The sequence below is a fragment of the Meles meles genome, chromosome 8 (assembly GCF_922984935.1).
Source record: "Meles meles chromosome 8, mMelMel3.1 paternal haplotype, whole genome shotgun sequence".
In the NCBI taxonomy this organism is placed as follows: Eukaryota; Metazoa; Chordata; class Mammalia; order Carnivora; family Mustelidae; genus Meles; species Meles meles.
This window is the reverse complement of record NC_060073.1, coordinates 13303746-13318394: the sequence shown is the minus strand read 5'-3', so window position 1 is coordinate 13318394 and position 14649 is coordinate 13303746. Positions and strand designations below refer to the sequence as shown.

The 14649-nt window shown below is 50.5% G+C and overlaps 1 protein-coding gene across 1 annotated transcript; it reads left to right on the top strand.

Annotated features, from left to right (window-relative positions):
- Positions 1 to 21: 21 nt before the first annotated feature.
- On the top strand, positions 22 to 12595 carry SERPING1 (serpin family G member 1). Its single transcript, XM_046017192.1, has 8 exons — positions 22 to 141; positions 909 to 986; positions 2410 to 2842; positions 4390 to 4524; positions 6571 to 6774; positions 6965 to 7104; positions 10840 to 11059; positions 12088 to 12595. The coding sequence occupies exons 2-8, from the start codon at positions 933 to 935 to the stop codon at positions 12339 to 12341; spliced, it is 1440 nt and encodes a 479-aa protein (XP_045873148.1). The 5' UTR covers positions 22 to 141; positions 909 to 932; the 3' UTR covers positions 12342 to 12595.
- Positions 12596 to 14649: the final 2054 nt, after the last annotated feature.

Sequence of the window (14649 nt, the reverse complement as noted above, 5' to 3'; positions counted from 1 at the left end):
CATCCTTAATTTGTAACCGGGCAGTGTCCCGGCCAGCCAATAGCCAAGACCGACCCCACCGCACACCCCACCTCCTTGACCCTGTGGGACTGTCCGTGCAGTCTGCACTGAAGCTGTCCAGCCACCGGGAGTTTGGAGCAGGTTTGGTGATACGGTGGGGGTGGGGGTTTGGGGAGTGGGGTGTCCTCATCTCCTCCTTTCCCTCCCCGAGTTTCCTGCCCCCCACCCCTTTCGATCTCTGAAGTTTCTTTAGGCTTGCTTCCACCGAACACTTCTTTTTTTTTTTTTTTTTAAGATTTTTTTTATTTCTTTATGTAACAGAGAGAGAGATCACCACTAGGCAGAGAGGCAGGCAGAGAGGGGGAAGCAGGCTCCCTGCTGTGCAGAGAGCCTGATGTGGGGCTCGATCCCAGGACCCTGAGATCCTGACCTGAGCTGAAGGCAAAGGCTTAACCCACTGAGCCACCCAGGTGCCCCCACCGAACACTTCTGACCTACCCTCCGCCCCCACGTGCCCCTCTTCCCTGGGTGCCCCCGCTCCCGCCTGAGCTGTGGTGCCCAGCCCCGCTCTGGACCTCCCCTGCCCCCCTGCCTCTGGGCGTCATTGTTAGACTGAAGCAGGACTCTTTAGATGGAACAGATGGATGGAGACCCGGGCTTGGGAGGGGGAAGGAAGGGCCAGCGGTGCCGGGAAAGGGAAGCAGTTCGGGGAAAACAAAATAGGGGGAGGAGCCTGGGAGAAGGTGGCCGGGGGAGGAGGAGGAGGAGGAGGGAATTCGCGCTTGGGGGCTAAGTCCCGGAACGGAATGGGGGCGGGCCCAGGGTGGTGGCTGGAGACGCGGGAGTGGACTGGAGGCCCCCAGGACCCCAGGGCTCGGCGCTGACAAGGTTGCTGGCTGGCTCCGCAGGTCCGGGCTGACGCCGCCGCCCAGATGGCCTCCACGCTGACCCCGCTGACCCTCCTGCTGCTGTTGCTGCTGGCTGGGGTGAGTGGCCCCTTTGAGAGGGGCTGAGGATTAACCGTTGTGGGCCCGGAGAATGAGGAGAGCGCTTCTTGGGATCAGCAAATGTGGTCCTTGCACCGGGGTTCAGAGAGAGCGAGGCCAGAGCCGGGTTCTAATCCCGGCCCGCTGCCCAGCAGTTAGGGTGGCCTTGAGCAAGTCGCTTCTCCGAACCTACCTGTACTGGTTTATGAAGCGGAGAATAAAGCAGAAGGGTCAGAGAGAGCCAGGAGATGGACAGCATTCTGTGATCCAAGAGCAAGGGGTTGCAGCTGAACTGTGCGGTGGGGCCCTGGCTGAGGAGACCTAAGTCCTTCCTGGGCCGTGCCTGTCAAAACGCCAGGAAAGGCAGCTGACTCCTGGGTCTGGGTGGAGGGTGGGGGGAGGATCCCAGTGAGAGGTCCCAGCGGCTTGGGAGTCAGGAGGAAGGTGGACTCCTGCTTTGGGTGTCTGTTGAGGGTAGTGTGTGGAAGTTTGGCATGGGGAGTGCCCTTAGAGAATCTGTAGGTGCTGCCGTGGTTAGCGAGGGATCTAGAATCAGAGTCAGACGAGCAGCTTCCGGGAAACCCTGAGCTTGTTACTGTCTCAGCATTGGTTTCTTTTATCAGTGAAATGGGATAATACGTGTTTTCTCAACCTAGAAATCATGACATTCATTATGAAGGGCTATCCTGTGCATTGTAGGATGCTTTGCCCTACTCTGGTTTCTCCCCACTAGATGCCATTAACATCTCTGCTCTACCCCCAATTCCATTCCCTTTCCTGTGATAACCAAAAATGCCTCCAGGCATTGCCAAAAGTCTCCAGGGATTAAAATTGTCTCTGATTGAGAGCCACTGGTCTATACTATTTCTTCCTTCTTCCTTCCTCCCATCCCCTTCTGACTCACCCTTCCTTCCTTCTGTCCGTCCGTCCGTCCTTCCTTCCTTCCTTCCAGAATGCTGATGGTTTCCTATAATGGCTTGCAACCCACAGTTGGAAAAACCACTGTTCTCATGCAGAGGTCACAAGCTCAGATCTCTCTACTGGTCTGGCAGGTGAGCCAAGACAGGCAGACACTTAAAGAAATTGCAAGAACACAAATAAATGGCAATGGACTCTCCGCTCCGAAGTCTGGGAAACAGCTGCTCTTATGGCAGCAATTCCTCAGCGATAACAGAGTCCCTGCCCACCCCTTACCTCTGCCTCAACCCGCATTGGCTCCTGGATTGTCCCTTCTCCAGAGGAACTAGTGGGTGGCAGCTTCAGGGCAGGTCCCTTACCCACCAGGCTTTCCCAGGAATCCGTCTCTGGTACAGGACTTTTTCCACATCCCCACCTTCCCTTCCTGCTTTGAGTGTGAGTGCTTTGAGAGTTTTTGACTGTGCTTCATGGTAGGAAAAATGAAACTCAGTTTCTTGAATCACAGGTTAGAGCCTCCTCAAATCTGAATGTTACTAGCCCCAGCTCCACGGCAGAGAGCTGGCGAGAGGAAAGCGAAGGACAGATCTTGGAGGGAGAGATCACCAAGAATCCACCCACTGAACACACCGTGCGCTCCTCCACCTTGTCGACAATCAACTCAACCATCGTAACAGCCAATACCACTCTTATTCCCACCACTGAGCCCTTCATCCACTCCACTGCTCAACCCATCCAGCCCACTACTGTGCCCCTCTGCCCAGAGCCTGTCACTTCCTGCTCTGAGTTGGAGACTCCTTGGGCAGAGTCTGAGTTGAGGGAGGCTTTGATAGACTTCTCTGTGAAGCTCTACCATGCCTTCTCAGCGACGAAGAAGGCAGAGACCAACATGGCCTTTTCTCCGTTCAGCATTGCCAGCCTCCTAACACAGGTCCTGCTTGGTAAGAACCTAAGTTCTCTCCAAGTTGTATGTTGGACCCTCCCATGAGGGTCCCCAACCCAGATGCCTACAAAGCCATGCCTTGGGGAGAAGGCTATAAACCTGGGATACTTTGGGAGGGGGAGGAGGAGGTGAGCATTCATTTGTTCCTTTGTTTAACAGTGATTGAACAGGCTCTCTTGCTTACAAAACCCCATGGACTACACAGGAACATATAAAACAGGGTCCCAGTCTCCAGCCGTGTGTCAGGGTAAGGCAGCAAGGAAGATGAAACCATAAGTGATAGACAGAGAGTTAAAGTCCTACTAATGCTGCTTACTGGCTGTGTGACCTTGGCAGGTTACTTAACTTCTCTGAGGCTGAGTCCTCAGGTGTGAAATGGAGGTGGTTATACTTACTTCAAAAAAGAAACTAGGGGTGCCTAGGGTGACTCCGTGGGTTAAACCTCTACCTTCAGCTCAGATCATGATCTCAGGGTCCTGGGATCGAGCCCCACATCAGGCTCTCTGCTCACCAGGGAGCCTACTTCCCACCCCCCTGCCCCCCACCTGCCTCTCTGCCTACTTGTGATCTTTCTCACAATAAATAAATAAAATCTTTAAGAAGAAAGAAAGGAAGGAAAGAAGAAAGAAAGAAGGAAGGAAGAGCGTTTAGTGCCTGGCTTAGAGGGAGGTCAAAAAAGGTTAATCCCCTGTCTTCCTGAGAGATGTTCCCATGGGATAAAGCTCTACCTACACTCTCCAGTTAGGAACCCCCCAAACTGCCAGGTGTCCCCTGGGAGGCACGTTGCAGTTGATTGACTTCGGCAGATTTCTTTATTGCCTAGAATATATGGCTTGAATCTTGTCTCCCTTCTCCACTTAACTCTGGGATCCTGAGTAGAGCAGATCACTGATGCTCTTAAACCTCAGTTTCCTCATCTGTAAATAGGGAGAGTAATTACCCTTCTGTGAAAGGGAAGTATTGTGGAGATACAGTGAGCTCATATGGGAGGATCACTTGTGATGCCTGGAACCAAGTAAGTGCTCCGTGAGTTGTTTCTGTTACCACAGGGAAGATGGGCACTGTAGATATTTGATAATGAATAACTGAAGGGGTATTGACTCTCCATGCTCTTTTGTGATCCTCTGATTTCTCCTCTTAACGGTGAGCTAGTGTCTCTGCCTGCAGTGTAAACCTGTGTAAACCCAAACCAACTCAACCGTCGTGTGAAACAGGCAGTGATTGGACTAGGATTTCTGGGATGTGTGGGGTTGAACTTGGGTAGAAAACAGAGAGGATTCAAAGCCCTGGAAAAGCCTAACTGGGATGATTCATCATCCCCCCATCGCTTTCATTCTGACCTCTGAATTGTCTTCAGAAACTGTCGTCCCAGCTCTGATGATTTGTGATCCCCTCCATAGCAGGAAATAACCCCACTTCCCTGACCCATGCCAGCCTGGTCCCTCAATCCTTGTCCTAATGCCAGGTATCATGTCCAGTCCTCCAATGCCTTCCCCACGCTCCCCCCGCCCCACAATTTTTCCTCATTTCTGCCCTTTGTTGCAGGGGCTGGGAACAGCACCAAGAGAAACCTGGAGAGCCTCCTCTCCTACCCCGAGGACTTTTCCTGTGTCCACCAGGCCCTGAAGGCTTTCACATCCAAAGGCTTCACCGCAGTCTCTCAGATCTTCCACAGCCCAGGTGAGCACCCTGGGAAAGGCCAGCGGCTGCCCAGCAGGACTTTGAGAGGACTCTGATGCCTCAGAAAGAGGGGAAAGAGGACAGAGGGCATGTTAGAGCTAGAACATCAAGGATGGACTGCAGAACAGGTAAGGGCCTCAGCAGAAATGTCCTTTGGCTCCGGGAGAGCAGGATGGCCCAGACCTTGGACAAGTCATTTCCATTCATCAGCTCTTGTTAAAATAAGAATGTCCTTCTGCTTTCATTCATTGGTAGAACCAGAGAGCTCAAGATAAACAGTGTTTTGTTAACCTGGCTCAGCAGAATCTTGAGGCTTCTGGTTTTTGTACTATTTTGTTCTATGAATTTCTGGTCATTTACATATATTACATTATTAAGATATAGTAAGATTAACAGGCTTCCAAAATGATCTGATACAGATATTTTCAAATTTTCTGCCCCAGAGCCCTGGGGTTCTGCTGAGCAGCTTCAGGAGTCATGATGGGAGTCAAGGGGCATCTGGAAGGCCAAGTGGGTGTGGGGGGTACCACTTCCTGTGGGAAGCAGATAGAGCCAGGTGGGCTCTGAGCCCTCACCCAGCCGCAACCAGAGCCCTTTTAACCATGGGCTTCAGACATGACTATTTCAGGACAGTTCTGTTCCTTAAAAAGGTTTGAAAGCTAAAGATCTCGTCTGCTCCCTCTTTATTTTATTTATTTATTTTCAAAAGATTTTATTTGTCAGAGAGCATAAGCAGGGGGAGCAGCAGGCAGATGGAGAAGCAGGCTCCTGCTGAGGAGGGAGCCTGATGTGGGGCTCCATCTCAGGACCCTGGTATCATGACCTGAGCAAAAGGAAGACATGAAACCAACTGAGCCACCCAGGTTTCCCTGCCCCCCTCTCTTTAAAAGGAAAAATTTTGGGCGCCTGGGTGGCTCAGTGGTTTAGGCCACTGCCTTCGGCTCAGGTCATGATCTCAGGGTCCTGGGATCGAGTCCCGCATCGGGCTCTCTGCTCGGCAGGGAGCCTGCTTCCCTCTCACTCTCTCTGCTTGCCTCTCTGCCTACTTGTGATCTCTCTCTGTCAAATAAATAAATAAAATCTTTAAAAAAAATAAATAAAAGGAAAAATTTTTTTCCTGTTTTTTTTTTTTTTTTTTCCAACTATAAAATCAATATCATTCATTGTAGAAAACAGAAGACAGGGACGCCCGAGTAGCTCAGTCAGTTAAGCAGCTGCCTTTGGCTCAGGTCATGATCCCAGGGTCCTGGGATGGAGCCCCACATCAGGCTCTCTGCTCAGCAGGGAAACTGCTTCTCCCTCTGCCTGCTTCTCCACCTGCTTGTGCTGTCTCTCTCTCTGACAAATAAATAAATAAAATCTTAAACAAACAGACAAACAAAAAACAAACCAGAAAACATAGGGAGGAAGAAGAAGGAGGTGGGGGGGGAGCAACAAGAAACTCACCAGCCTGGTTCTCTTAAAAAAAATAACCTCTTTTAGAGATGGGAAAAATCTGTGTCAGAGGTGTTCAAGAAACACTGTGTTTACTTATTTGCTAGAAATCAACTTAATCCTCTGTCTTGCTAGATTGCTAGAGAATACAACTGCATTCGATATTATCTATGCAGTCCAGGAAAAATTTCTTTCAAACACTGTTTTCTTTAGTGGACTTGACGTTTGGAGAACAAAAACCAGGAAGTCTTGCCATGAGCTTCTGCTGAGGCCGAGAAGCAGAGTGGGTTCCCTGCTGAATTAAGGGAAGAAACAAGGGAAAACACTGGCAGATGGAAGTTAGTATCTGAGTTATTTCGCCAAGCCACAGGTGCACTGCAAGGAGAGACAGCCAGGGCCTGGGAGGGGTCCTGCCCTAAGTCCAGGGCTTGCTTTCTCGGGGCGTCAGTTGCTGTATCTATGAGAGGAGTGGGCTGGACCTCGGCTCCAACCTGCTGTGCTCGCTGCAGGGAGCTAAAGCAGTGGAAAACATGCTCCCTCCCGTCCTCTTAGAAGGGAGAGAATGTCTGGGGGACTCATGCTTCCCTCTCTCCACCTGCTCCCTTCCCCCAGACCTGGTCATACGGGACGGCTTTGTGAATGCCTCTCAGAGCCTGTATGGCAGCAGCCCCAGAGTCCTAGGAAATGACAGTGATATCAACACGGAGCTCATCAACGCCTGGGTGGCAGAGAAGACCAACCACAAGATCACACGGCTGCTGGAAAGTCTGCCCTCTGACACCCGCCTTGTCCTCCTCAATGCCGTCTACCTGAGTGGTAAGGGAGCCCTGGATCCAGTGGTCTGTCTATCCCATGTCCTTTCTCTCCTGGCTTCAAAGCCCACCCAACCCCGAATTCTACACCTGGATCCCACTGAGCCCGGCCCACCCCCTTCCAACGGGACTTTTCAATCCTCTTCATCCTTTCTCACCTGCATTAGAGTAACCCTCTCTCTCCTTCCCTCTAGCCAAGTGGAAGACAACATTTGATCCAAAAAGAACCTCAATGGAGCCCTTTTACCTCAAATCCTCTGTGATAAAAGCGTCGATGATGAACAGCAAGAAATACCCTGTGGCCCATTTCACTGACCCAACCTTGAAGGCCAGGGTATGTTCTCGGCCCTTCCCACTCTCATCTCAGAGCCTCTTGGCGGGTCCTGATGTCTTTCCTGCTATGGCCCCATCACTTTGGGGTATTACACCCTTACAAATTCATCATTTCTACTCCTTCCATCTGTATTTCTACCCTGTCTTTTGTGCTTCTCCCCTCTCTAGCTTGGCCGAGGCAGGCATTGTTTATTTTAGGCTGGAGAGGAGGATTCTAAAGTTTCTTCATCTCTACCGCGTCAAACGGCCAGAAGTGAGTCTGTTCATCTGTATCTCTTTCCTGTCAACCCACCAGGAGCCCCTGGCGGCTTGGCAAGTCCTGTGTGTATGTGTACCCATGTATAGCATGCATGCGTGGGTGTACCTGTATCTGGGTAGGTGTAGACATGTGCGCATGTATGTGGTAGGTGTAGACGTGTGTGCACTTGGTAAATGACTTACGTTCCTTCGCAGAAATCGAGCAGTAAAATTTCAACGGATGGGGAGGGAGGGAAGATTGACTGTGGAACCCAGAAGATTTTAATTATTTCTAGATATATCTAGATATTTCTGCCTTGTGAGGACAGCAAGACACAGAATTAGGAGATAGAAAACATTGGGAGAAAACCCAGTGATTTAGTGCCCGGCTTGGTCTACTTTGGGAGGGAGATTTCCCTAACTTTTCCCACCGCCTGGACCTTTTCTCACTCATATTGTCACATAACTTGTTCCTTCTGCACTCCTGGGTGTCAGGTTAAAGGTCACCACAATGGTGAGAACTTCCTGCTGCTTCTTTTTTTTTAAGATTTTATTTATTTATTTGACACAGAGAGGGATCACAAGTAGGCAAAGAGGCAGGCAGAGAGAGAGGGGGAAGCAATCTCCCTGCTGAGCGGAGAGCCCGATCCCAGGACCCTGGATCATGACCTGAACCAAAAGGCAGAGGCTTAACCCACTGAGCCACCCAGGCGCCCTGAGAACTTCCTGCTTCATAAAGTGGCCCCCGCCTCACCCTGAAACATTGCCCTGTTTGATTATATTCATGGTACTTCTCATTATCAGAAATTAGGTAGTTTATTTGCTTATTTTATTACAATATTGTTTGTCTCCCTGAGATATTATCTCTCCCCTGGGAACAGAAACCTCACCTGCCTTGTTTCCCATCCCTGGGGGCCCAGAACAATAGCACATGTAATAAGTGCTCATTATAGGTTTGCTGAATAAATGAATGAAATCACTGGAGGGTGGTGAAGGGTACGACCCACTTAGGGGTGCCCAGGAAGGCTTCAGAGAAAAGGTTACCTCTGACCATTCTGAACCATTCATGCACCTTTCTGCCCACCTGTCTATGCCTATCCGATGTAGCTGACCACTCCTAACTAACAGAACCAGAATGGCATGGGTAAGTTTAATGTACTTGATTTTCTTTTGAAGCATGTCAGCTACCCATCAGAGCCGAATCACAGCCCTGCTAGGCCATATCTTCCAAGCACCAGAGGCCGCTGTGAAATAAAAATTAAATTCGAAGGGTAGATCAGCTTTCTACCAGCATCTCAGTATCCTTCTCCCATTTAATTATCCTATACATTTTTGCTTCAAAGCATAAAACTAGTATATCTGATTTCTCTTAAAAATTATAAGCACTATTTTGAATAGCAGACACACAGATTACCCTCAGTACCCTGATGTTAATGCCGTGGAGTTGGGGGGCATCTGGAGGGCTCAGTCAGTTACACATCTGCCTTTTCGGCTCAGGTCATGATCACAGGGTCCTGGGATGGATCCCCGGATAGAGCTCCCTGCTCAGCGGGGAGTGTGCTTCTCCCTTTCCCTCTGCTCCTCCCCCTGCTCATGCTCTCAAGCTCGCGCTCTCTCAAAAAGGGAATTAAAAAATATATATTATGCAGTTGGTTTACCTTGTCATACCTGTACTTAATTCTGAATCTTTCTGGGACTTAAGAGCATTTACCCAACCAAGGAGGTTCGATTTACCAACTCCAGTATGGTTGGGTTACCGGCTGGAAAAGTCAAGACCGCAACATGGTAACCTTTTGGTCCGAGATTCAAGGTCAGTGCACAGGACCTGTTGGCACTGTTGACGTTTGGATTAGATTATTCTTTGTGAGGAGGACGATTGCTGGGCATCGTGCAGGATTTAGCATCATCCCTGTCTTCTTTTTTTCATTTGTTTTTTTAAGATTTTACTTACTTATTTGACAGAGAGAGGGATCACAAGTAGGCAGAGAGGCAGGCAGAGAGAGAGGAGGAAGCAGGTTCCCCGCTGAGCAGAGAGCCCGATGTGGGGCTCAGTCCCAGGACCCTGAGATCATGACCTGAGCCAAAGGCAGAGGCTTAACCCACGGAGCCACCCAGGGGCCCCTCATCCCTATCTTCTATCCACTAGATAACAGCAGCCCTGTGAGTCCCCTCTCCTCCAGTTGTGACAACCAGGAAGTTTCTAGACATTGTCAGGTGTCCACTGGGGCAAGTCGAGAACCCCTATATATTAGACCCATGGGTCCGATACCCGTGTCGTAATTTTGTCTGGCCACCAGTTGGAAGTCCTTTTAATGGCAAGCTTGAAAGGTAGGCTGGGATTGGCTTGTCCACAATCTCGAATGCTACACTAAGACATTTATACTTAATCTTGTAAGCTGCAAAGAGCCATCAAAACTCTTTAAAAGGGGGCGCCTGGGTGGCTCAGTGGGTTAAAGCCTGCCTTCGCCTCAGGTCATGGTCCTGGGGTCCTGGGGTCCTGGGATCAAGCTCCATATCGGGCTCTCTGCTCGGCGGGGAACCTGCTTCCTCCTCTCTGCCTGTCTCTCCGCCTACTTGTGATCTCTGTCTGTCAAATAAATAAATAAAATCTTTTAAAAAAAAAGTCTTTTGGGGTGCCTGGGTGGCTCAGTGGGTTAAAGCCTCTGCCTTCAGCTCAGGTCATGATCTCAGGCTCCTGGGATCGAGCCCCGCATCAGGCTTTCTGCTCAGTGGGGAGCCTGCTTCCTCCTCTCTCTCTGCCTGCCTCTCTGCCTACTTGTGATCTCTGTCTGTCAAAAAAGTAAATAAAATCTTTAAAAAAAAAAAAAAAAGTCTTTAAAAGGACCAGACCCCCTGGCGGGCTTGGTTGGTAGACCATGCGACTCTTGATCTTGGCATTGTAGGTTCGAAACCCCACATTGGGTATAGAGATTACTTAAAAATAAAATCTTTTTGTTTTAAAGATTTTATTTATTTGCTTGAGAGAGAGAAAGAGAGCACGTGCACAAGTTGTGAGAAGGGCAGAGGGAGAGGGAGGAACAGGCTCCCCGCTGAGCAGGGGTCCCAATGTGGGGCTCGATCCCATCACGACCTGAGCCGAAGGCAGACGCTCAACCGACGGAGTTCCCCAGGTGCCCCTGCCTGTTACACACTTTATGCCCAGCACACTGGAAGAGGAAGGAGCAGGGTTCAGATAGATCCAATCACTCGCCTGTATTACCTAGCTAGTCAGAAGTAGAGTCAGGGTGCCATCCCCAGCCTGTGTGATCAGAAAGGCATACTCATTCCTCCGTATCTCATGCGCATGGGATTAGACCAGCACTGTCCACCCAGCTGCCATCCCCATTTTGTCATAAAACTTGGGAGCCCAGGTCCAGCTGTGGCTTGTTGCGATAGCATGAACGGTGGCAGCAGACAGAAGATAAGCCTTGGGACTTAGTGGGTGGGATCCAGGAGTGCCGGGGTAGGAAGACGGATAAGGTGCGTCTCTTGTTCTCAGGTGGGGCAACTCCAGCTCTCCCACAACCTGAGCTTGGTGATCCTGATGCCTCAGAGCATAAAACACCATCTCGAAGACCTGGAGAAGGCTCTCAACCCCACTGTCTTCAAGGCCATCATGAAGAAGCTGGAGATGAGCAAGTTCCAGCCCACCCTCCTGACGCTGCCCCGCATCAAAGTGAAAAGCAACCAGGACATGCTGACCATCATGGAGAAACTGAGTGAGCCCTGGCAGCTCAGGATTGCTCTTAGGCTGTTGGGTGGGGTGGGGGGGGTTGTCCTTAAAGCATGGTTTAACTCTCTCTAGAGTGTTGTATACACCCGTAATGTCAGGTCATGCCTCAGTCCCATGAGTTACAGGGGAAGGTGCTGTTATCCCATTGGATCATTGAGGAAAGTGAGACTTGAAATTTACCTGACTTACCCAAGGTTCCTTAAGCTGGTTAGAAGTGAGCAAGAACACCAGCCCAGGTCTCCAGCTTGACTGTTTCCACCGTGGTTCGTTGTGACAAAGACACTGGGACAGGTGACCGGGATGGGTCATAGACACTCCTTCCCCAGGACCATTCATAACATTCAACCACCTTGTGGGCTATGCAAGAAGCTGTCTGGATGATACAGTCTGGACCCTTCTGAGTTTGGAGGAGGCAATACTCTATTACCTAACCTTTGGCCTCACTTCCTGGTCTTGACCTCATGTCCAGATGTACCACTTCATTTTCTGTGATAGAACTTGACTCTCTGATGGGTGAACTGGTTTCCTAGTATATGACATTACATCCTTGTATATGACTTCATCTGATAAAACATGACCTCTTTCTGATATATGACCTCACTTTTGGGGTCCTTGGAAACAAGGACATCATTTCTCAGGTTTCTTTGGCGGGTGGGGCAAGGCCTCCCACCTCATCAGAGAAGGTGGTGGTGGGAATGAAGATGGGCCCACTGATAGAGGATCCCATGAATTGGACCAGAAGGCATGATATATAACGTGACAAGCAGAGGAGGAGGACAAAGAGAACACTGGGACTTGGGACCAATTCTGAAAATTTAGGACAGATGTCTCCAGTAGCTGAAGCTTTCGTGTTGGTCTGTCTTTTCCTTTTTCTTTTAAAGTAATCTCTACACCCAGCATGGGGCTCGAACTCACAGCCCTGAGATCAAGAGTCACAGTCTCCACCGACTGAGCCAGGCAGGCGCCCCTCCTGCTGCTCTTTGACTCTTTGTTTTTGTCTTGGTTATGCTCTAGAATTCTTTGACTTTCTTTACGACCTCAACCTGTGCGGGCTGACCGAGGACATGGATCTTCAGGTTTCCGCGATGCAGCACCAGACCATGCTGGAGCTCACGGAGTCTGGGGTGGAGGCGGCGGCAGCCTCGGTGATTTCTGTGGCCCGCAATTTGCTGGTCTTCGAAGTACAGCAGCCCTTCATCTTCCTGCTCTGGGACCAGCGGTACAGGTTCCCTGTCTTCATGGGCCGGGTGTATGACCCCCGGGTCTGAGACCCGCAGGGCACCAGGCTAAGGCAAGCTGTCCCCCTCTGGCCTCGCTCTTCCAGGGGCAGCCCTGCCTGGACTGGCCCCACAGCCACCTCCCGCCCTAGGTGTCCCCCACTCTTCACGTGAAGGGCTCACTCAGGGTCTGGTGAAGGGACCTACTTCTGTCATCCCTTCCCTGTGGCTCCCCAAAGCACTTTTCACAGCTTCCTCTGGTTCAAGTTCACCAGACTCTACAAATAAAACCTGGCAGACCATGACTTCCTCTCTTGCTTACCTTTCAATTTTAGAGGACAGGGACAACCATGGCCCCTGTAAAAGCTAGTATTGCTGTGTAACAAGTCACTCTCAATTTAGTGGCTTAAAATAGCAACCATTTGTTACTTCATGTAAGTCTTGGGATTGGCTGAGTGGTCTTGCTGACCTGGTTCGACCTGGCTGACCTTCCCTGGGCTTCCTCGTGCATCTGTAATAGTTGGGGGTTGGCTGATGTATAATGGCCTCAACTGGGACACGTTGGCTGTCCTCTGCATGACTCCTGCATCCTGCCAGCAGGCTACCCTGCAATGGCAGAGTTCCAAGAAAGGCCTCAGAAAGAAGCTGTCTTTTTTTTTCCCCCAAGATTTTATTTACTTATTTGACAGAGAGAGAGCGCACACAAGCAGGGAGTATGGCAGGCAGAGGGAGAAGGATAGGTAGGCTCCCTGCCGAGTAGGGAGCCCTATGCTGGGCTCGATCCCAGGACCCCAAGATCATGACTCAAGCCCAAGGCAGACGTTCAACTGACTAAGCCACCCAGATGCCCCAGAAAGGAGCAGTGTTTTCCATACCTTCGCTTGCATCAAATTTATATCTTTGTCCCATCAGCCAGAGCAGATCACTTGGCTGGACCTAGAGTTAGAATGGAAAGGCACTGCAAAGTTACAGATGAGGTCATTAATCAGGGGCTATTGTGCCCTGCTTTTTTTTTTTTTTTTTTTTTTTTTTTTTGTAGAGAAACCTCGCATGTGTGAGCGGGGAAAAGGCAAGGACAGAAGGAGAGAGAATCTAGAGTTGTCTCCCTGCCATGGAGCCCATTGCAGGGCTGGACCTCACGACCCTAAGATCATGACCTGAGCGAAACCAAGAGTCAGATGCCTAACTGAACCACCCAGGTGTCTCAGGGCCATGCATTCACTGCAGTCCCTGTGTCCCTTGTCTGCAACGACTATGACCGTAACGGCAGGCATTAATGTCAGGAACTTACACAGGCAGCCTGCCACGAGCCTTGCAGACCTTTACTCCTCGCCTCAGCGTCACAGGGAAAACTCAGCAAGGGGAAGTCTTGCTCAAAGTCAGGCAGTTGGGAAATGGCAGAACGGGGATGTGAAAGCATGTGTTTGACTCTGAAGTTCAGAGTCACGCTCTTCTGTCTCTCTGCCCTTCTGTCTGAAAAATCCGGCTTTTCTTAAATACCTGATTGATTTGTTCACTGAGTGCCTAGGATTGCAATGGGCATGATGCCAAGCAGCAGAAGTGCAAAGAGGACTTAACCCCACTTCCTGCCTTCACAACCTACAGCTTGATGGCACAAATAGGAAGATGGGTTTTATTTTAGTATTTTTTAAAGTTTTTTTTTTTTCTGTAATCTCTACACCCAACATGGGGCTCAAACTCACAACCCCAAGATCAAGAGTTGTCTGCTCCGACTGAGCCAGCCAGGTGCTGCCTGTGTGTTCTTTTCATCTCTGAAGATGTCTCAGTGTGTTCTCATTTCTAGCTTCTGCCCTTCGACTCACCGATGTTCCCTCCAACTTTAGCCCTTCTACCTCCCTCTCTCCCTTTCTCTGCCTTCTCATCCCATTTTGGTCTCGGTCCCCTGTCCCTAATCCCCCGAGGACTGTGTCTGCACCAGTCCCCCCTTCCCCTCCCGCCGTTACAGTGTTGTCAACCCAGACATGAGGACAGATTTCTGGATGTCACCCTGCTCCACGGAGCTCCAATAAGCATGTGTCCTGCAGGAAGATTTGATGTGCCCGTAGGGTCTTAACTCCGGCCAAGCTAGTCCTGCCTGAGCTGTGTCTGAAGGATGCGTGATCTCCTAAGGCCATCAGCCTCCAGGATGTGGGCTTGCATGACCGCGGCCTCCCGCTAGGGACTTAAGCTGCCTGGAGAATCTGGCTTCCCCAACCACCCTCTCAAGGAATACCCTGGTGACAAGGAGAAACTGAGGCATGGGGAGGGTGGCAATGCAAAACCTGAGCTAGCTGGGGACTGCAGCGAGGCTCACCGCTCTCTCCCTTCAGGCTGGTTCCCCTCGCTATGGCCTGGGACT